The following is a 23879-nucleotide window of genomic DNA, read 5'->3' as shown; positions in this document are numbered from 1 at the left end:
GACCACGTGGATTACGCAAAAACTTGGGTCAATGCTTCCTACAATAACACTGCCGAGAGGAGGATGTCCCTCATCGCTACCGATGACATCAGCATTGATTTATCAATACCCAACAACGCCTGGTTCTTCGACGGCATGAAAGACAGCTTGGATGTGGACAGGCCATCACAAGACCTCGGTGCCATGTCCAGGACAGGAGGCATCATAGATCGTTTCTTCGTAAAAGAAATCCGCGGTTTCTACGAGCCCTACTATACCTGACACTTCACTACACTTAGACCGTTCGTAGCCGCAATGACGAATGGATACGATAACAGGTCCTTTCCAGCTGCTGGTGTTCACTGATCACGGTGATGATGACCTTACTCAAGAACTCCCAAGAATCCCTTCCACACAGGCGCACGGTTTCGTGAAACGTGCGTGCGTTCTCCGCCATAACGGATAAGCATAAGGATAAAACCTCTAACGCAACTCCAACTGCAACTGTGACTGTAACGTACGTGCCGTGTGCGTGCGCGTGCCACTCGGCTGCATATATATCTAGGGAAACTTTTCTGAATATAGCTTAGTAGCGAGTAGCGCCGGTCTTGTGCATCTGTATTCCTTCATTGTCCCATTCGAATTCGCGCTATCGACTATTGACGAATATAAGCACTACATATCAGCTTACTGCGTTTGGTGTTGGTAACTCCTATGTTGCTGTTGGCATAGTTAAGCAACTGTAAACAACTAATTACATTATACATGTGCAACCCTTCAAAATATGTGTGTGCGTATACCATTTACACATTTCTCCTAGCGTCATTCAGGACGTTCCGCTCAATGAGAAAAAATTGCGAAACAGTCACCTTCCTGCGCATGCTTCGCATAACATCGATTCCCACGGTACGTGGGATCTGTCGAATTTTCTTTCTGATGAGCGTCCTAACGACCTGTTTCAGGCTATTTTCCATAGGCACTGAATTTTCTATTGTCTCACCTTAACAGGTGACTTGACACTTCATGCTTAATTGTCATAGCTATTAAGGGCACCGTCTGTATCGTCTTTCTGTACTCATTCAGTGTGAATGTTTGATACGGAACCGCCTCTCTATTTTACCTATATTTGTTTTCCTGTTTTAGGCCTTCCTGAATTTGTTAATATTACTAATCGCCACGTATTCAGAATAAGTGGCAATAGCGTGAAGAGCGGCGGTATCCCGCGACGCTTTGTGCAACTAAACAATACGTCTCAGACTTTTCTAGATTGCACATGTTTCGTTGAAGAAAAATCGTTAAAAGATTGTACTTTAGTGAGTATGTCAACAAAGAATCCTTTACGCCAGCAGATAAGTACAATATGAAAATTCATTGCAGTTTTACATCCTCTACGTATATATCAGGGGTCTCAAACTCGCCCTATAGACAGCGGGCCGCAGTCACTAAATGCAGTCGCGCAAGAGCCAGGGCAGTAAAGTGAAGTTTGAAAGGGGGGGGGGGGAAGTGGCTTGAACAAGAAGACAGGTAACGTTGCCATTTGAAAGGAAGCCTTTCCCATATCTCGTATATTGGTCATTTCTGAAAGGACTTTGGAGTCAGGATTCGAGAAACATCGATACCATTCTACAGAATGACTGAAATCGGGACTCGTGATTCTGAAATATAGAGTTTTTGTTAATAATAATAATATATGGGGTTGAAATTCCCAGCACCACTATATGATTACGAGGGAAGTAATAGTGGAGTGCTCTGGAAATTTGGACCGTCTGGTGTTCTTTAACGTGCACTGACATCGCACAGTACACAGGCCTCTAGCATTTCGCCTCCATCGAAATGCGACCGCCGCGGCCTGGATCGAACCGAGTTTTTGTTCGACGGTTATGTTTCAACACATGGTGACCACATGTCCTTACGAAAAGAATGAGACCAGTCATGTCAGTGTAGCTCATGTAAATACTTATTAACAAAATAAAAACTAATGGGACGAAGACGGTCATATGTGCGGGCCGCGCCGCGTGTTTGAGACCCGTGGTATACACAATGAGTCTAGAAAAAAAATTCGCTGCCAGCGTTCTTGCTGCTCTGCACCTGTACAGTGATCCGGTATTGCGCCAACGGTCTTTTACGGACAAGGCAAAAGTCCACACCGGTATTTGCGCCATCGTGCGAAGGCTTCTTATTGAAGTTCCTGTGATTAGATGTTAACCCGTTAGCTGATCGGCAAGCAAAGCAGCGACTCCCATCAATTGCAAAAATTACAAGCAAAAAGCACTGTCAGCGAAGTGTGTAAAGAGCTGTCCTGGTAAGAAGCTAAAACAAACGCCAATAATTTATTTCGGAAGGAAACTAATGTAATTTGTGGAAGAAGGGCAAATTTTTGTGATACTAAGAGACATTTCAGTCATGTTCTTTTTATTTATTTTTTTTTTCAATCTACTGAGGAACGGAACTTGGTACATTTTCATCATCTGGACTCACCTGAATAAATTCATGATTACATTCCGACTATTCGTAAAGAACATTTTCATTTCAGAGCCGTTTGTTTGTTTGCCTTCCTTCGTTTGAGATTTTCAATTGTGCTTTGTACGCGTGTCTCTTATGTTTTACCTTGCCCCTCCTGCTTGGGCCGCATGGCCTACAGTACGTTGTAAATAAATAAATGAAACGAAATGGGTCACAGTTAAGGAATTTTCTAGGAGACATTTTTGTGCATAGGCGTTTGCTGCTACATTATATTGACTTATAAAAACAAATTTGCGAATGTATCGAAGTATCTTAAGATACAATTGCCAAGTATCGTATCGGATACAATTTTTCTGGCAGTATCTTGTATCTGTATCTCAAATACTTCTTGCCTGAGTATCTTGTATCGTATCGCGATACAATTTCAAAGTATCTTTGCCCAGCCCTGCCTGCGAGTTTCGTAATCTTGCAACAGTACTCCGCAACACAACTCCAGAGATGTCAGACGTGGCATGGACTTCTTAAACCATCACGGCACCGTCATCGACTTAAGAACCAAGTCGATAATTCTATCGTCGGACAAAACCACACCGCCGGATACGAATCCAGGTCAACGTGCCCTGAACGTGCTCGAGGATCGTTACCATTCCGCCTCGCTCCAGCGTCGTAATTCCCGTCAGCACCGAAAAAGCTGAAGACATCGAAGGCGTCATCGAGAGCGATCAGCGTTGGCTGCTAGACCGCGACATTTCCGTCGCAACAGGCAATAATCAGTTGTATGAAGGAAAATGAAGCGCGCGTGGCAGCATATAGAAATACAAGCAACTTTTGTGATTAAAAAAATATTATGACATAAGTTGTCGCACGCTACAGCTTTATAATATAAACAACCGCCCTCAGGAAAATAATACAAAAATGTTTAACGAGATCTCCTTACTTAATAGCTTGAGTGTAATTTTAGGTGCGGCAAAGTATTTATGTTTTGACCTAAGAGTTCGTGTGCAAAAACAACAGGAGCCATACTCTCATATGATGTATATAAAAATCCTGCAATCTTTAAAGAAAACACCATTTATACTAACTCTTTCTCTCTGTGAATTTGCATCCTTGCCAACAACGTTTTTGAACATCTAACGATACAATATCTGTTTCCAGCCTGCAACTAGCAACGAGACTCTTTACCTTGTGGGATACTCATCGCAACTGTACATAACGAACGTAGAGTGCGTCATAACAAGATACAGAAGCGTCCGTGATGGATGGGTAATGAGGAGTGTCAACTACGCGCTTCACGTTGTGAGTGTCATCTATATTTTTGCAGAATACTGTTTGTCGCATGCGCAGGCCCCACAATAATAGGGCTTTAATTGCAAACTCCACTTGTCGTCTTACACCTTGCGAATAACCTATATATTGCTGCATCGTCTCTACTTGTAGAACCTCTTACTTACGAGAGATAAACTATGTCTGAAACATTAAATTCATTTAGTAATAATCGTTGTACCTAGGAGTGACTGTATTACAAAATAATAGCAAATAGAGTCGCGCTGGAAATGCTGCAAAATGAAATGGACGGAACGATGGCCGAAAAGGCTTTAGTTTTAATTGATATTTTTAATAGCAGTTTTCATAAAGTTTCGCTTGTACGGTTGCAGATAGTGTACGTTTACTGAGAAAAAAAATGATTTAGTACCGTTATTTTAAAGAAGTTACTTGTTTTTATGGTATACTATGTCATTTTTAAATACGAAAGCGCTTACTTAATGCAATAATATGAAAGCCGCCGCTTTTTCTGCTGTCTGTTATGTCCCTCCCCATTCGATGGGAGCAAATGAGCTACCGTGCAGATATGTATGAAAATAATCTATTCCTCAGCGTTAATCACTGCACGAAGTAGCTGCGATATTATGCTACCCTATACATGCTTTGTAATTTTGTCCTAAACAATTAATAAAGAAATTAGGTTAAAGGAATCGTTTCTCTGAAACAGCAGTGTCACAGTTAGTATTCATTACTTACCTTTACGCGTTTACAGTTAAGCAAGTTCATCCTCTGACTCGTAAATCGTATTGTCTGAGATGGAAAAAATGTTACCTTCTTGTGCACCAGACGCGTGAGCTTGAGACAAGACACAAAGCATAGATGTCTGCACGCAAAGCCGTATTGCGTTGGCTCTTCTAGTTATTTTAGATTTTTTTTTTGCTTGGAGAACGTTTCGCCGCACCCACAGACCTCACGTGACGGACCATTCCAATAATAAATGAATGGGCATTTCTTCTCGCGCACACTTCAGCTCCAAAAGAACGGCGATCTCAGCCGCACTTGGCCAGCTGAGCAACCGCCCTCTCACTGAGAACAAAATGCTAGGGCCCTGGCTTACCCGGTCTTCAACACGAGCCGCTCTGAAGGCAATGTTGCGGTTTCTTTAAGCAACCGCACTGTATGATAAACTCTGACTGTTTGCAAGCAATACTGCTGTGCAGTACTTGGACAGTGCTGTAGTCATGATTTTATTTTGTTTGTTTTGCCATGTAATGCCGCGACAGTTTCTTCTTCTCTTTCATTCTTTTACTCCTCCTTTCACCTTACCAAGTAAAGGGTAGCAAACAGAAGGTTTCCTCCTGTTAACCTCCATGTCTTTCCATTACCCTTTCTCTTTGCCTAGAAATAGGGCATATCTTGCATGAAACCCACGCTGCGTAGGGTGTGTGAATACGCTCTTGGTATGCAGAAGTGCGGTTCGTTGGGCTAGCTGGACACTAAGTTGAAAAACGGCGCCAAAGCAGATGAAGTCCAAGCGAAGGATCGCGCTCTTTCTTTGTGTTTCTTCTTGTATTCCGTCTTTTTTCGCGCTGTTTTCCCCAAATGCAAATAGGCGTTTGCTGTTTGACGATGTCAATCACCCGAGCTCAGACTTATGGACACTGAGTAATAACAGGGCAAATTTATAAAGAGATGATTTGCAATGAACGCCGAAAGCACCAATACTCATCCGTAAGGGTAAAGTTTTATATGCGAAATATTCAGAACTCGGACAAACGCAACATTTCTGGCTAAGCATATTTCAGACATGAACAAGTAGTAAAATAAACCAGTGTAGACATCTATGCGGACTTCATCTTCTTCACTTGTGCCTCAAAAATCCTCGCTTCGAGTGCATTTTGGTGCCAGCTTGTTCTCTAGAAACAAAGCGTTGCCTCAAGAGTTGTATTTCACATGAATTTTTTTACTGTGCAGCATTTATTTCTCAAAATTTTAAGCGGTACAATGATCACGGAGTGAGTCACCCAGGCTATTGAGTAGGTTATATGACTGCAAAAATTTGTGATGTCAAACTGGTAAAGACATGTTCATTATCACACGTTTCTCATGCATGCATGTTCTCTCCGGCGTACACCGCGCTAAAAACAATCGCGACGGCTTCACGACCTCTGCATCACGGCTGGGCAGAGATACTTGGAAAAGTATTCTGGAATACAGATATCGAAATACATATACCGGAAGCCTAAAATACAGATACTGAGATACATTTGCCTTTACCGTAACGGGATATTTCGGAGATACTTTCGCAATATGACGAAAAAGTATTCCGAAATACGGACTGCAATACAGATACTAGAATACTTCTTTTTTATTTCAAAGATGCTCGTACTCTTCGATGACATTTGTACGTGTAGCATAATGCTGTAAATAAAGTTGCAGTGCATTGAAACTTTTAGTTTATTTGTTTATTACAGTACACTCAGCAGCATTAAGATATCACAGATGGGGAGGGGGGGGGGGCTTACAAAGTACATAATTAGTAATAATGACATTATTACACATATCAATCGCAACGAAAAAGTACACTATTTCACAGCAACAGCAACAAGCAATGGCCACCGAAATCGACATGCTTGGTGACAACTAAATGAGCTATTCTAGAAAGAGCATCGTTTATGCAAATCACTCGACTCACTAATGAACACCAGTGAATTGAGAAAAAGTATACATTTACTTTGCACAAAGAACGGCTTTGGTGAGCAGGTTGCTGTGTGAGCTTCTGAAGCAGGCTGTCTTCTAGACAGCGTCGATTCGGCCTCAGCACAAGACTCGCGAAAGGAAAAAAGTCTATCTAGCACTGCAGATGGGCACAAATTCGCGTTATAGCGAATAAATACCGTCTTCATAGCCAGATAGCCCTGGAGCGCAGCGACATCTCTTCTCGGGCCATCTAGATACCGAAACACTTCCTCCCTCACGTGGGTTGTTCTGACCGCTAAGAGGCCCAAATCGGTCCGCATCTTCCGAATCCTCAGCCGACTGGCCCGGTCGGCGCCGGGACAGACGACTGAGGATTCCGCTGCCCATATAGGCCGATCATAATTACATAAGCGCAATGGATCCCAATACGTCGAAACTGCATAATCCAAAAATTGGCTTCCTAAAATCATGTTCTTTGGGGGTGATAGGGTGTAAGCAACCTCCTTGGTGTAAGCCCTCCCAAGTCGCTCCTGCAGCTCTCTAAACAGACGTGGAATCAGGGACAGCTGCTCAGAGCACCCCATCAGAAACTACAGCAAGCACTCGTCGCCTGGGCCGACAGGGTCACTCTTCAATAAAGGTGTCACCACCACCGACGCTACCAGCACCCATTTCAGCAAGCCGCAACAGGCGAAGTCACCTCCGGCGGTGGGGGAGCCTGGTACAACAAAAGGCCGTTCCACGCTTGTGATCAATTAGGAACGCACCCTGACACGCTGGAGAGATGACTGAAAGCGCGACAAAGATAGCCATCTTCTAGTCACTTCCGCCACGACTATGGGAACTGCTTTTAGAAGTGCCGCCGATTTGAGAAATGAACACACGCGAAGCATTCCAAAGCCTCTGTTCCAAGGCGGTATCCGCGCGGAGGGTGAAGAAGTAATGGTTTGCCACCCGAAAAAAACTAGGCGAGCTGCACTGGCCTTGAGAGACATCGACTTTCATCGGCAGAGGCCGACAACACTGCCTCCGCGATTCTGCCGTCTGCGGCGTCACGCGCTTTACCACATGGGCCATTCTGTGCTTGAGGGAAAACCATCGCCACCCTTTCTGTCGGCGACCGGCGGCGCGCCTTTGCTTGTCTTGGCACAAAAACAAATGAAAAAAAACCGTCATACCCCCTTGGAAACACGCGTCAACTTATTTCCAACAAAAAGAAAATGTTGCGAAATACCCGTGTCCTGCATTGTATCGCGATGCAAGCGATACATCGTAAAAGTATTTCACTACTAAGATACAAATACATTTTTCCAATGTATCTCGATACAGAAATACAGATAGTCAAAAGTATCTCTGAAATACTATCGCGATACTCTTGTATCGCGATACTGCCCAGCCCTGCTTTGCATCATGTCATGTGGGTTATTAAATGCGAAGCATGTCTCAGCGAACCAGTGGCACTTCGACCGGTTCTATTTATATAGCCGTCTCAGACTGGGTGCTATGGTGGTCGTCTCTTTAACTTGTCAGTGACCGAAATTGGCACTGGAGGACATGAGTACGTGACAAACATGACTGACAGATCACGACATCAATACCAAAAGATAGGTCTGTCGCGTGGGTCATAAAACCCCTTCGCTCGCCACGTGTAGAACATATCAGCTTCCCATGTCCTGCGGTTGCTGGTATGCGCCACATGAGATACCCATGTACAGCGACAATAGACACTGTGCACGGAGAATGAACACTGAAATTTGATAAGACGTACAAAAATCGCAATGGTAATAGTTTTGCATTTGACTTGCCAAAACCACGATATCATTATGAGGCAATGCAAAATGGCGAACGCCTTGTTGAATTTCCCGCGTTCAGCCTGCCGGAAGAAGAGTTTTGGGCCAGCGAGCTCGTGAGCGCGTTCGACCAGGAACGAAGGAGCCATCTTGAGGTTCTGGGCTCATGCGGACGCCAATAAACGTCTGTTTGAAGAACTTCTAAGTCCGCTTCGGCTGTTATTTGTGCCACATATTTTACATTTGGTGCCGTTAAACCCTGGAGGCGACAGCCGGGAGCTACCGTCAAGGGACATCGCTGGTGGCTACCGACTGGAACAGCCGCGAACTACGGAGGCCAACAGATCAGCTGATCGCCATGGACAGGCTCAAGATGAAGAGGACCACGCGAAGGGCTGAGAACACCAAGTTTATACAAGAGGCAAGTGCGCTACTTGAGAATGATGACGCGACAGTGCGACAGATCGACTCGATTTACGAGAGGCTCTAGAGCAACAACGAGAAGCTGAAGAAGATTAATGATGAGATGGAGAGCCACATAAGTGACGAGACATTCGAGGCGGAGTACGCTACCGTGATTGAGCATGAGGACAACTCGACCCGCATCTTAGCCGAGCTTCAGAGCAAATGCCGCCAGCATAGCGAAATATTTCCAGGATCAGCGCGCATCGAAGTTCGCGACGTGCCGGCGGCTATTGGACCTGCTGATAATCCATGTGCCAAGTTACCGAAGCTGACAATTAATCCGTTCGCTGGTGACTTGTGCAAGTGGAACGAGTTCTGGGAGCAATTCGATCAGGTCATCAACCAGAACGGCAAGCTTACAACTAGCGACAAATATAACTACCTGAGGCTGTTCCTGAAAGGAGACGCAGCGGCAGCTGTAGCGGGGCTTCCTACCACCGAAGCATGTTACGAAGACGCGTTAAACATTCTGGAAAGACGTTTCGGCGACAAAAAGCGCTTGGAGCAGGAGTACTTCTGAAGACTTCGAAGGCTTACTCCTGTGCGTTCCTCTAACGAAGTGGCCAAACTCCGCAAGTTATATGACCATGTGCTGATTAACACGCGGGGACTGGAGGCGCTTGGCATCAACAAGTCGTCCTTTTCATCGATGCTGTGCGACATTCTGCTCAGGGAATAGCCACGTTATGTCGTCGTGGCATATCATCGATCCTGCGCGACACAGCCTGAAAGCTCCAACAACGTTCAGCATGACACGGAACTAGAGCGTCTTCTTCACTTCGTCTCTATTGAACTGGAGAGCCTCGAAAGGAGTGACTTTGGGGAACAAAAACGATACGACGAGGCGGCTGATCCTAAAGACGAGAGTCCTCGCTTTCACAGCGTGACCCCAACGTGATCAGTGCTTCTCTGCCAAGTTGCTATGACTCAAACGAACTCGAGCTGCAATTTCTGTAAATCGACGCAGCATTTGACGGAGTCATGTAGCATATACTTAGCGCTGCCAGAGAAGAAGAAACTTCTTTCTGCCGACATGCGGTGCTTTCGATGCACATGTAAAGGTCACCGAGCAAAGGATTGCACGCCTAGAGTTACATGCTCGGACTGCAAAGGTCGTCATGCAACCAGTATGTGCGACCCAGATAAGCTAAGGCGAAAGCAGCGGGAAGACATCAAAATGACCGGTGATGTTTCCAGACCAGGAAACGAAAAAACAATGACTACCATGCAAAAGCGTGGGTGGACCTCTCAAGGGAGCACGGAACCTTCATCGTCAAAGACAGTTGACTCCCGATTCATGGACATGATCACCCGGCCAGACAAGACAAACTGCACAAGATTGGACGAGATCACCTTAAAGGAAAAAGAAACACTCCAGCGCTACGAGACCCGACTCGGAGACCGTGTTCAAACCAGCAAAAGTCAGAGCCTGGATCCGGGCTTTCATGCTAACCAAAAGCGAGTCATCCAGGCGAAGGATGACGCACTGCGTGAAGATCAAGCTCTCAGAAACATGAGCGAGCAGTCCACTTCAATGGAAACTAAGATGATCGAGCTGCGATTGAAGTTGCGCGAGGAGCAGACTGCTCGTGAGCGGGAGCACAGAGCCCATGAAAACAAGCTGAAGGAACTTCAACGTCTGCTTATCGATGAACGAATTCATCGCGAGAACATCAAATACAAATTAAAGCAAATTATCAGGAAACCTGCGCAGGCAGAATTAGTGAATGAGTACGAGTTCAAACAGGAGAAGCTGAGACTAATTTTCCCCCTGCTGCTCAAGATGCACCAGTTGGTCGAGGAGCAACGCCATGCTGAATTGGAGAGAGAAAAGAAACAGCCAGGACATCATGTAACGTGTCTGCATCAGCAGACTATTGGAAGTCGGACACAATTGGGTAGCCTGAAGAATCGCCCGAAGGATGATTGGTTGTGCACGCAAGACTATGCTGCCATCCAGCAAATTCAAGAGTGTCTCTCACTGCTCACACGAGAAGACGCAACCTCATCAAGTGCTCCAAGAATCGGAGCCAAGGCTAGAGAACGGCCTTCCCAGCAAAGAAAACCTGAACGTGAGGACATCGCTGGACCGTTTTGGTAACAGATGCCTGCTGCTGAACCCGTCGAAGCACCATGTGCTGAGAGCCCTGTGGACCTGCTCGCCTACATCCGCGAGCTGGCAGGAGAGGACGTCCTCAGTCTCCATGCCACAGCACGAGAGAAGCTTCGGCAACTTAAGGAGGAGTCCGAAAAACAGAAGGATGACACCTTCAGGCCACGTCGAGGAAGCGGAAGGATCGACGCGTACGGAGGTAATACAGCAAGCGCCTGACCGTACAGACGAGACACCGCTCCGCGGCCGAGAATGTGTTGAATTTGCCGCGTTCAGCCTGCTGGAAGAAGAAGACGAGCTTTGGGCCAGCGAGCTCGTGAGCGCGTTCGACCAGGAATGAAGGAGCCATCTTGAGGTTCTGGTCTCATTCGGACGCCAATAAACGTCTGTTTGAGCTTCTAAGTCCGCGTCGGCTGTTATTTGTGCCGCGTATTATACACGCCTTTTATTAATTTCGCCCACTTGTTTTATTAATTTCGCCCACTTGGTATTCTACAACGTGCAGCAGATAACGTGCACCACAAGCACATACTTATTATTTTTATTTCCCCTCTATCGAAATGCAACTGCCACGGCGAGGAATCGAACCGGCGTCCTCGCACTTGGCAGCGCAGCTCTTTACGGCGGCTAATTTTATGACACATTCCCTGGCTTAATTAGGTAAAATAGGTTCCGTTTGGTATAGTTGCCGATTTTAATGCAGCAGAATGGGGCTGGCAAAAGTCCTCAAACTACACTCAGGCGACATCCATGCGGGAGAGGTCGTTAATAAAAATATGTTACGTGAGCAGTTGTGGGGATCATTGCCAACATCAGCGGGGGTAGTGGTTCTTGTCGTACGTCAATTGTGGTGGTTGCAGTGTTGGCTACCCGCTCTTATAATATGATGAACATGATATTTACGTTCCTTTCTTAGAGTAAGCTATGAACGCTACTTCTGATATGCCCGTATCAGCCCGTAACGCTACTTCTGATATGCACAGATGATATAATGTGATATAACGCTACATCTGATATGCACACTGCTCTCGTAAAACATATCTGTATTTACGACCTCTGCCACGTGGACGCTGCCTTAAAGTAGTTGCAGCACATTTGCCAGCTCCTTTCTCCTACAATAAAGTCGGCAACTCTAGCATGCGGCATGTAATTCACATAATGAACCCAGGCAAAGAGCCCTATATAATTAGCCGCTGTGAAGTGCCGATTTTAATGTAGCAGAAAGGAGCTGGCAAAACTGCTGCAACTACTCTGAGGCTGCATCCACTTGGCAGACGTCGTAAATACAAATGTGTTACGTGAGCAGTTGTGGGGATTATTGCCAATTTAAGCGGGGATAGTGGTTTTGTCATAGGTCACTTGTGGTTGCAGTGTTGGGTACCCGCTCTTATAATGTAATAAACAAGATATTTACATTCCTATCACCGAGGAAGCTATGAACTCTACTTCTGATATGCATATCAGCCCACCATAGAGCAAACAACATTTTGAGAACTCTTACGGCTGTGCTCTAACGCCAAAATCAAAGTTATCACAGAGCATAAGCTTTGCTTTAGGTGTCCGTGTACTCGATGTGTCTGATAAGCCTACGATATGCACGCAATCACTCTATTTATGCAAAGATGCCGATTCACCTGTCGTTACTTTTTGTCAAAGCCAAAAAAAAAGCGGCGAAGGCATTTCCTCACTCACTCCTTCGTATGAAATCTATTACCACAATGAACGAAATCCGCCTAAATTTTTCACGTTACGATGCAGATGAATTTCATGTCATCACCGGTCGTTCAACATGCGAAATATGCGAAGTTATTGAATGTAAATTTCATTATATGCAAGGTATTGAAACAACATCACAATGACTCCTAGCTCTTCACATAAAAACGAACGTGACATGCATGCATGATATTAAAGTCGCGACTTATATTTCATGTGGGTCATGCATGAATGTCACGTAGATCCAACGCTGGCATATACAAAGCTAATGAAATTGCATTTTTAATGAACATTGTCACAAATGGCTAGCTAGTAATAATTACAAAAATACACTTTCATACATCACAGCACTCAAGTGAACAACATCTCATTAAATGCATTTAATCAATGAATTCGAGTCACTTCAAAATCGGGCTGCAAGATTCATTCATTGTAAGTACTCATATGACGTCAGCATATCGGCACTGAAAACAAAATCCAGATTATCATTATTCCCATCTCGTCGCCGCACTGCTAGCATTTGTCTTTTTCGTAAAGTTCTTTTACAACTCACTCGGCCAGCAACCATATTGTAACGGCGCCTCTGGAGCGAGAAAGAGGAGTGGTAGGAGAAGACGACGACGAGGACTTTGTTGCTGCTTCCGTAGCCTCACCCCATCCAGTGCTCTGCCGCTGAGCGTTCTCAATAAACGCCTCCTGACTCGTAACATCGTGGTGGAGGTGCTGGGTACGTCCAACTACGGAAGCAGCAACAAAGTCCTCGTCGTCGTCTTCTCCTACCACTCCTCTTTCTCGCTCCAGAGGCGCCGTTACACGGTTGGGCATCTATTGAAAGGCATCGCTGAGGACGTGTACAACTTCCTCATCGGCAAGGATAACTTGAGCTCTGTGTCCGATGTCATACGGCATTGTCGGACCTTCGAAACGTTGAAGATGCGCCGAATAACTACCAAGTTTGGCCGTTTGTCTAACGTGGCGACGGTAGCAACTGTTGACGTGAGCTCGTCTTCGGACCTTGCCTCAACGATAGGCCAAATTGTTCGCGAAGAGCTTCTTCGGCGTGAAGAATTAACCTCGTCCCCGCCACGTTTCGCGAGTGCCTGCTCAGCGCAAGATCCCTCCATGCCAGGCCCTGTTCCAGCATGGCAGTCCGTGAACGCTACCGATGTCCGTTATCACACGGAAGTGCCACGTCCCATGGCGCCACCTTCTCTGAGGTCCGACTACCAACCGCGTCCTCGTTTCCCCCGCCGCTATCGTCGACCGGCCACTGGTTACGACACGGAGCCCGAAGGTGTTACGTATTCCCCATATCCGGATATGCCTGATTACTTGGACGGGACGCGTGTGCAGCGACCGCCTTCCCCGGTGTGTTACAACTGTGGTGTGCCTGGCCACATCGCGCGGTTCTGTGAGCGCCGGCAGTCATCTCGATATGAACGACCATCGGCTGGTACTCGGCGCAACGACGGGCACATCGGTAGTCGATGGCCGGCCCACACGACATCGAGGGATAATTTTGCACAAAGGAGCTTCAGGAACACCTCACCAGCCTCCGACCGGAGCTTGACGCCACCATCAGGACCTCGACCGCGCCGTTCTCCCTCGCCACGGCGGCGCGCACCGTCGCCACCGCCGGAAAACTAACCAGCGCGGCCGATGGGGGTGAGGTCGCTGGAAAATTTCGTTCAACAGATATACCTCCTCCCGTTTTTATGTTAAGGAACAAGGTGCATGTGTGTGTCGATGGAGTACCTACTATGGCTTTGGTGGACACAGGTGCGACTGTCTCGGTAATGAGTCTCGTATTTAAGAGGGCGCTACGCCGCAAAGTGATGTTTCGGTGGAATCAAGAAGGAATGTTTTTTGGAGTGGGCGGCGAATCATTGTCTCCTGTTGGAATGTGTACTGTGGACGTATCCTTGGGTGGTAGACTTTTCACCACCGAGTTCGTGATCATTTCTCGGTGCACCCACGACGTAATTTTGGGTATTGATTTTTTGAAGCAGTGCGGAGCTACAGTTAATTGTCGAACTGGGGAGTTGTCAGTAACCGACAGCCTTCCTTCTGAACTTTTGGAGGACAGTAACCCCGGCCACGAAAGTACTTTTGCTGTCTTTGAGGATACCACCGTGCCAGCATTATCAGTTGTGTGGGTACCAGTGACCTGCTCCAGCCCTACAAACGCCACGTTTGATGCCACTGTGGATCCCATTCATTCAGCCTGTGCTAAAAAGAACATCGCCATTCCGCATTGCCTGGTGCCAGTGGAAAATGGAAGATCTGCTTTGTGGGCAGTCAACTACTCCACAGAGCCCGCCATACTCCCGGACGGAATGAAACTCGCTACCTTCCGAGCAGACGAGCTTTCTACGGTGGCGTCGTTGACAGATGGAGATCCTCCGGGCGAAGCGGTCACTCTACGGCCTTCCGACTCACGTCTACTTGGCATGGTTAACACGTCATTGAGTGCGCGTGAGTGCAGCACCTTGGTCGACGTCCTGTCACGGCACCTATCTGTGTTCGACTTTGCACAAGAGGACAAACCGCTTCCGATCCCTGAGTCTCGCACACGCCACAAGATCAACACAGGTACAGCGCATCCGATAAGGCAAAAACCTTATCGAGTTTCCCCGGCAGAACGTAAGATAATCGATGAGCAAGTTCGCGAAATGTTGGAAAAGGGGGTAATTCAGGAGTCGTGCAGTCCTTGGGCGGCCCCAGTGATACTTGTAAAAAAGAAAGACGGCACCTGGAGGTTTTGTGTGGACTATCGACGTCTCAATGCAGTCACTAAAAAAGACGTCTATCCCCTCCCTCGCATTGATGATGCTATTGACTGCCTTCACTCAGCCTCGTACTTTTCCTCCGTTGACTTGCTGTCTGGTTATTGGCAGATACCGATGGATCCGGTGGACAAAGAAAAGACAGCTTTTGTGACTCCCGATGGGCTCTATGAGTTCAATGTTATGCCATTCGGTCTGTGTAACGCCCCCGCAACCTTCGAGCGGTTTATGGATACCATCCTGCGTAGCCTCAAATGGGAGATCTGTATGTGCTACCTCGACGACGTTGTGATTTTTGGGCGAACGTTTAGCGAACACAATCAGCGTCTCGATGTTGTGCTGGCTTGTATTAAGAACGCTGGGCTTGTTCTCAATTCAAAGAAGTGCCATTTTGGTGAGCGGCAAGCACTCGTTTTAGGGCACCTTGTTGATAAAGATGGTATCCGACCTGACCCGCAGAAGACTAAGGCCGTCAAAGAATTCCAGCCACCACGGTCTGTGAAGGAGCTGCGTAGTTTCCTAGGACTATGCTCATACTTTCATCGTTTTATTAATCGGTTTGCTGACGTTGCTCATCCACTGACATGCCTCCTGCGAAGGGATGCACCGTTCCATTGGACAGATGAATGTGACGCCTCTTTTCGACAGCTGAAGCATCTCTTGACGTCACAACCGATTCTACGGCACTTTGACCCCTCCGCCCCAACGGAAGTTCACACAGACGCTAGTGGTGTGGGCGTCGGTGCCGTACTCGTTCAACGCATTGAGGATAAAGAACATGTCATCGCTTATGCCAGCCGCTCGCTGAGCAAGCCGGAGCGGAACTATACTGTGACCGAACAGGAATGCCTTGCCGTAATCTTCGCTGTTCAAAGATTTCGGTCATACTTGTACGGACGGCATTTCACGATCCTCACAGACCACCACTCCCTCTGCTGGCTTGTGAGCCTACGTGATCCATCTGGTCGACTTGCGCGCTGGGCCCTCAGATTGCAAGAGTACGACTTCACTGTATCTTACAAGACCGGCCGGCGCCATGCCGATGCTGACTGCCTTTCAAGACTACCTCTAAAATCCACAGACTGCGAGGCAGAAAACTTCGATCGTTACCTCTCTTCCCTTGATCCTGCTTTTCCCGACGTGGACGTGTTCAAGGCTGAACAGCTGAAGGACCCAAAGTTGCAGCCATACTTTTCTGCCGCTCAAGATTCTCAGATAGCGCGTCAGTTCTGTGTTCGCAATGGAATGATATATAAGAAGAATTACACTGCAACTGGGCCTTTACTGCTGTTAGTGGTACCGGAAAGCCTCCGTTCTTCTATATTACGTGCCATGCATGATGACCCCACGTCCGGCCACTTGGGATCAGCGCGGACTCTGTATAGAGCTAAAGAGCGTTTTTATTGGCCGCGAATGCGCCAGACTACCCAGCAGTATGTCGCCAGCTGCACGAGGTGTCAGCGTCACAAGCGTCCCACGAAAGCTCCCGCCGGTCAACTCCAGCCTGTGCCGCCTGCGTGCTCGCCTTTTGAGCAAGTGGGAATTGATCTAATTGATCTTCTAGGTCCTTTCCCCCGATCCTCCACCGGTAACCGCTGGATAGTCGTGTGCATCGATTACCTCACTCGGTACTGCGAGACGGCCGCCATCCCCTCTGCGACTGCTGCTGCCGTCTCTTTATTCTTGTTACATTCCGTCATTCTCCGGCACGGACCGCCCCGAGTGATAATCAGCGACCGTGGACGCCAGTTCACTGCAGATGTTGTCAAGGAATTACTACGCTTATGTGCTTCTACTTTTCGACATTCAACACCCTACCATCCTCAAACAAACGGACTTACCGAGCGTGCGAACCGGACCCTTACGAACATGATTTCAATGTACGTGGCATCCAATCATAAGAACTGGGACGAGATTTTGCCGTTTATAACATACGCGTTCAACACAGCAAGACACGAAACGACATGCTATAGCCCATTCTTCCTTCTATACGCGCGCCCACCTCGTTATACTTTGGACACTATCCTTCCTTTGACCACCGCTGATAACCTATCAGTAGCTGAGACTCTCTGTCGTGCTGAGGAAGCTCGTCGACTAGCGCGACTCCGCACGCTAGCTTCCCAGACCACGTCAAAGGCCAGATACGACAGTAAGCACCTTGTCTCAGAAGGACCAGAGAGACCGCAGAACCGACACGTCTTCGGTTTATTGTTGTCAGAACGAGCATCAAAAAAAAATAATAAGAATGTAGAGCGTGCCCCTGGCCACCTCTTCTTTCTCGTCAATAGCTCCATCTTCAATCTGTTTTCTACATCTTCCCGCCGGCCAGATTCAACCGATGCAGCCTTCGAGCGAATACAACAGCTGAATCGGTCTCTTGACCAGTTTTCCTTCAGATGTCCGAAGCAAACATGTCCTCACTAGTCCATCCTTGCCTGGGAAAATCTTTTCAACCTTACAGAGTTTCCACTGCGTCCTTTTACGCGCTTCTCCAAGCAGAAGCACATCTCCTTCTTGTATAGCTGTGTGTCCAGCCGTTTTTCTGCTAGCACACTTCAGCTCCCTTAAATACTCTTGTTTCCATCTGATCCACCATGTCATCATTGCCTCTTTTCTTATACTCCAGTAATTCAGCAAACTGTTTTCACCAGGTTTGTCGTATTCTTGCTTGTTAATTACTTGCTTGCCTCCTATAACATCCGCCGGCGTAATGGGTTGTGGCTCGTTGGGATCGTCATACACGTAGGTAAGAGGTCGGTTGTTAATTACTCCTTCTGCCTCAACAACCACAGTCCGTAGTTCTTCTTCATCCAGAAGTCGAGCTCCTATAGCTTTTGTCATTGACGTTTTAAAGCTTCTGATGAGTCTTTCATAAAATCCTCCCCACCATGGAGCTAACTCTGCAATGAACTTCCATTTTACTTGCAGGTTGCTGGTATACTGTTGCACCCTTTGGTCTTCCATCTTTAATATTTTGTTTATCTCTTTTTCGGATTTCTTGAATGCTCTTGCATTGTCACTATAAATTGTCGTACACAATCCTCTTCTAGCTACGAATCTTCTGAACGCTTGTATAAACGCTTCCGATTACATCTTCTTGACCAACTCTAGTTGTACAGCTCTTGTTACTGCACACGTAAATACCACAATGTAGAACTTCGTAATTTTGCTGCCTTTCTCCTCTCGAGCATTTAGCGGTCCAGCGAAGTCCACACCAACTATGTCGAATGGCCTCGTCTTCGTTATCCTGTCAGCTGGAAGTGGTGCCGTTTCTTGCGTCATTGGTCGGGAATTAAACTTCCTACACGTGATGCATTTCTTTATAACGTATTTTACCATCTGTCGGCCCCGAACAATCCAAAACTTTGTCCTTAAGTGTGTCAATGTCGATGCAACGCCACCGTGCATGGTAACGTGATGCGCATGCAGTACTAAAAGTTCTGACAAGCGACTTTCCCTTGGCAAAACAATGGGATGCTTTTCATTTAAGCTTAAATCACTCCATTGAAGCCTCCCTTTCACTCTTAGGACACCTTGATTGTCTTCGAAGATGTCCGTGCTGTACACTTTCATTGTGCCATTTATTCGTGTCACTTCGTTTTGTAACGTCTTCTGCTCCTGCTTTAACAGCAACAGTTCTGCCTTGTCCAATTCTTCTCCTGTTAGCGAACCTTTTTTCGCTTCTTTTCTTAGATTTCCAATGTATCGCATCACCCACGCTGTAACTCGCAATGCTTTTTTATACGATCCGAACCTGTTAACATCGATTATTTTCTCTTGACTCGTTGTGGTAGTTAGGCTTGTCACGATCTCTTCGTCGTGTTCGTTGTCATCATTGTCCGATTCTATCATGATGTCATAATCAGGCCTTTGTTTTTCGTTCCTGATCCACGTGGGGCCTTTCCACCATAATTCACTGTTCAGTAAATGTTGCATCTTCACGCCCCTCGTCATCAAATCCGCAGGATTTTCATCACTTTTAACATAACCCCATTGACTCTCTTTGGATTTGTTCTTGATTTCTGCTGCGCGGTTGCGAACAAACAGATCTTTCGTCTTGCTTGACTTGATCCAGCAAAGCACAATTTGAGAGTCAGTCCAGAATCTCACGCTTCTTACTTTCCTGATGAAATTCTCAGTTATATGACTGGCCAATCGAACTGATACTGTGGCGGCCAACAACTCCATTCTTGCCAGTGTAATCTTTTTGATTGGAGCGACTCTACCTTTTGCCATGAGTAAACTGGCCTCATTGCTGCCATCTGAGTATTCTGTTACGAGATATGCTGCTGCTCCGTATGCGATTGGGCTTGCATCTGAGAAAACGTGTACAGTTGATGCTTTCACCTCAGCTTGCTTGTTGTAGTCATAGCATCTGTTAATAGTGAAGTTATCCAGATACTGAAGCTCCTCTGCCCAATCCTTCCACGCTGATCGGTGCTGGCTCGGTAACGGGTCGTCCCATTTTAGGTTTTCTATCCAAATCTTCTGCATCAACATCTTTGCTCTAACAGAAAATGGTGTCAAAAAACCCAAAGGGTCGTATAGCTTTGCCGTAGCTTGCAAAACCTGACGTTTTGAAAGTTGTCTTGTATCCATGTCCTGTCGCCACGTAGTGTCTGGGAAGCTCAGCAGGTCGTCGACAAATTTCCATTTCAATCCTAAAACCTTGATTTGTCCTTCTTTTCTGATTCTTCTATCTAAATCTTCTCCTTCTTCGTCAAATAGATTTCGTAGTTTGGCGTCATTTGATGTCCATTTCCTTAAATTCATTCCTGCACCACGAAAAATGTATCTTGCTTCTTTGTACAGTTTAGCAGCTGTCGAGTAATCATCGGCTCCTAGTAAGACGTCGTCGACGTATATTCCTTTTCGGAGTTGCGCCACAACTGCGTGATACTTTTCTTCGAAGTCATCCAAGTGTCGATGAATTGTGGCCGCTAGAAGAAAGCTACTTGGTGTAGTGCCGAAAGTTACTCTCGTCATCCTCCATGTTCTTATCTCCGGGCTTGGCATAGCTTCGCTGGGTATTTCTTCCCACCACAGAAATCTCAGTGCGTCTCGGTCATTTTCTTGTATTGCTATTTGCAGGAACGCTTTCTCCACGTCTGCTGACATGACAATCCTGTGTTGTCGAAAGTTCATCAGCAAACTTGTGATATCGGGGTTAAGGTTTGGCCCATTTTCCAGGTTGTCATTCAGTGATTCCCCTGGGTTTTGACTTGACGATGCGTCAAATACGATCCGTATCTTTGTCGTTGTTCTTTCTTTCTTGATCACAGCCTGATGGGGCATATAATAGACAAATTTGTTCCGTACGTCTGTTCCGGCAGGTTCTTCGACGTTTTCTGCTATTTCTTTCTCGAAGTATTCTCGAATAGCTTTGTCGTAGGCTTGAAGGTCATCGCGATTTTTCCATAATTTCTTTGTCACCTGCATAAGCCTCTTCTCTGCAACTGCCTTGTTGTCACATAACGTTACGTTTTCCTTCCATGGTAGCCGCACTTGATACCTTCCTGCCTTGAACTCCATTGTTTCTCTGATGTACTGTATCACACGGTCATCGCTTGGCTTTGCCTCGGGTTTCTCCGTGATTCCCATGCTTTCCAAATCCCAGAACTTGCGCAGTTCATCGGTGATCGTGTCAGAGTTGGCACTGACCTTGAGGACCATAACCGTCGATGATTTCAGTGGAACAGAACGAAGATCTACAGGACCTTGAACCGTCCATCCCAACGTCGTTTCTATTGCCATTACTTTCGGCTGTATCTCGCGAATGCGACCAGTGACTACCGTCCAGTAGTAATCTGCTCCAATTAATATTGAAGTTTCTAGATTTTCGCCGTCATTGCCCGCCTTCTTACTGTCATCAGCCAAAGAAATTCCTAGAGATCTTGCTCTTTCTCGTACTGCCAAAGGTGGAGATGGTAGCACGTCGCAGGATATCACTTCTATCTCGAGCGCTTCAATGGTGATGTGTTCGGATGTAGGGTCCTTCTTCACGTTGACTTCGACGACTTTCAAGTCGAGTTCCACCTCTCCTCCTCCAAACGATCCAACGGTGATTCTTTCGGATCTTTTTACTTTGCACCCTAGTTTTCCCGACAATCTTTTGAGGATGAATGTCCTCTGGCTCCCATTGTCCAGCATAATCCTTGCGTAGCACCCACTTTCTTCTCCCTCCGTCCATGGAAAGGCTGTCTGCAGTAGTATGCACTTGTGCTCACCAGACTGCTGTGCGTGCATGTTGCAGGACTTGCTGACGTCTGCCCGATCAAGTTGGTCGCTTGTACGTATTTGTCCGCCACCGCTGCTTGACTGTTGAGCTGACGTTCCAGATGTTCGTGGTCGACACATGGATGTTGCGTGCCTTCCCTTGCATGTCTTGCAGCGTACGTTGGCGCGGCATATCTTCGCCGTATGGTAAGGTCTCGTACATCTGAAACACCTTCGCTCCCGCTGCAAGGCTTCTTTCTTCTGTTCCATCGTTAAGCTTCTTCTGCAATCTTCCGTGTAATGTCCAGTCAGCTCACAGAAAATGCATTTTTTCATAGAGGTGCTTTGAAGCGTATATGTTCTTGTCCCTCTCGTATTACGTGGTGGTTTGTCCTCGGCCTGTTTCTCCTCATGAGTTTCTTCTCTGCTGCGTATATAGATGTTTAAGAACTCCATCATTCCTTTCAAACAACGCGTGCTCTCTCTTGATGTTGAGTCCGACGCTGTTGTTGCTGGACTGTTGTCTGCACCTTTCTGTATTTCTTTCATCTTCATCTCAATCCTCATGTCCACTGGTAGCGCAGATTTCACGACAGGCGTTATCACTGTGGCGTAACTGTCCATCTCCACGCCTAACGACTGCAACGCTCGTGTGTTTACTTGCAACTTTTGGAATAGTTTCTTCAATCCGTCCACATCTCTGGAACTCTTCACTGCTTCTACGTTTGCTAGCTCTTTGATGTATGTCTCCCTTAAACTGTCTTTTCGCCCGAACGTTTCTTTCAGAAGGTCGACTGCATGATCGTAATTCTCATCAGAGAACTGTAAACCTTCTATTAGAGAAGCAGCCTCTCCGCTGAGTGACGCCAGAAGGTAATTAAATTTCTGACCCTTCGGCATGTTCGATCTGTTGTGCACCGATGTCTCGAACTGATGCCAAAACCTAGGCCACGCTGTTCTTTTCCCATCAAACTTGATCATTTCAAGACGTGGCAACTTAACAAGCTCTTGCATGTCCGAGGTGTGGTTAGTACCTTGCATTGTTGTCGCCTGGTCTGCCACTATTCTTGTTGTTAGTTGCGTCGCTAGCTCCAACTCTCGTAATCGCTCCTCTATTTTTGTCGTTGCTGCGATGATCTTCATCTCATAATGCAAAACTCTTTCAAATTCTGCCTCCGCGTCTTCATCTTCGATGAGCGATTCAATCTGTTCGTTAACTTGGTTTAACGCCTGTGACACGCTCTTGATCTGGTTTAGAAGCGTCATTAATTGCGCTCGATCGGCTTCTTCTTCTATCTTCTTATCAATTTCGCTCGTAAGCGTTGTTACATTTGCTCGAAGCGTCTTCCGCTTCTTCGATAAGACTTCTCTATTCATGCTTGAAATCGTGTGAAAAGGCCCTTGCCTGTGTAGCTGAGTTGCCAATGGTCATCTGTCGTGGTCCTTCCCGCGACGGTTCGATGTTGAGCCAGACGCCGCTGCTCCGTTCTTCAACCCGTTGTTGCGAAGGGGGTTGAAGTCTTCGCGTCTGTCTTCAGGTATCCTGGTCACGGCACCATGTCTCAGAAGGACCAGAGAGACCGCAGAACCGACACGTCTTCGGTTTATTGTTGTCAGAACGAGCATCAAAAAAAAATAATAAGAATGTAGAGCGTGCCCCTGGCCACCTCTTCTTTCTCGTCAATAGCTCCATCTTCAATCTGTTTTCTACACACCTCCCTGTGAGCTATGTCCCTGGCGATTTTGTGTGGTTGTGGACCCCAGTACGGAAGCGCGGTCTATGCACCAAGTTCTTGGCGCACTATGCTGGCCCGTTTGTCATCATCGACCGCTTGAGTGAGGTAAACTATACGATAGCGCGCCTCACACCCAGCGGCCGACGTTCTCCAAGAACTCAAGTTACGCACGTCGCCCGGCTAAAGCCATGTACACAACGAGAGGACACCTGACTCGCCCGGCGGGCTTCGTCTGCGCGAGGAGAAGTGTAACGGCGCCTCTGGAGCGAGAAAGAGGAGTGGTAGGAGAAGACGACGACGAGGACTTTGTTGCTGCTTCCGTAGCCTCACCCCATCCAGTGCTCTGCCGCTGAGCGTTCTCAATAAACGCCTCCTGACTCGTAACAATATATCTTTCCCCCGACACGCATCCCCAGTCGCACCGGTCACCCGCAACAAGTTGGCCGCCCGCGTGTGCGCACCATCACTTTTTCGTCCTCATTTTTCAACCGTGAAGCAAAAGACTGGAACGGCCTTTCCAACGACATTAAAGCAATCACTTGTCCCTCAACTTTATGGCCACCTTAACAGATTACTTTGTGCTGTATTAAAATATGGCTTTGATTTTTTCATGTATGTACCCACCCATTTTGTAATGGCCGTTGAATGGAGTCTT

The 23879-nt window shown here is 46.9% G+C and overlaps 1 protein-coding gene across 6 annotated transcripts in view; it reads left to right on the top strand.

Moving 5' to 3' along the window:
• Positions 1–23879, top strand: part of LOC119399394 (uncharacterized) — a 137337-nt gene that overhangs the window by 65295 nt on the left and 48163 nt on the right. For 4 of the 6 annotated variants that reach the window (XM_037666210.2, XM_037666207.2, XM_037666208.2 and 1 more), the window contains one exon: positions 3598–3738. The exons of the other annotated variants lie outside the window; for them this stretch is intronic. In XM_037666210.2, coding sequence (XP_037522138.1) covers positions 3709–3738 — 30 coding nt within the window. In that variant the 5' untranslated portion in view covers positions 3598–3708. The remainder of the gene's footprint in view (positions 1–3597; positions 3739–23879) is intronic. 6 annotated transcript variants of the gene reach the window in all.

This window comes from Rhipicephalus sanguineus, chromosome 7 (genome assembly GCF_013339695.2).
Source record: "Rhipicephalus sanguineus isolate Rsan-2018 chromosome 7, BIME_Rsan_1.4, whole genome shotgun sequence".
In the NCBI taxonomy this organism is placed as follows: Eukaryota; Metazoa; Arthropoda; class Arachnida; order Ixodida; family Ixodidae; genus Rhipicephalus; species Rhipicephalus sanguineus.
The sequence above is the reverse complement of the archived record's forward strand: the minus strand, read 5'-3'. Positions and strand labels throughout refer to the sequence as shown.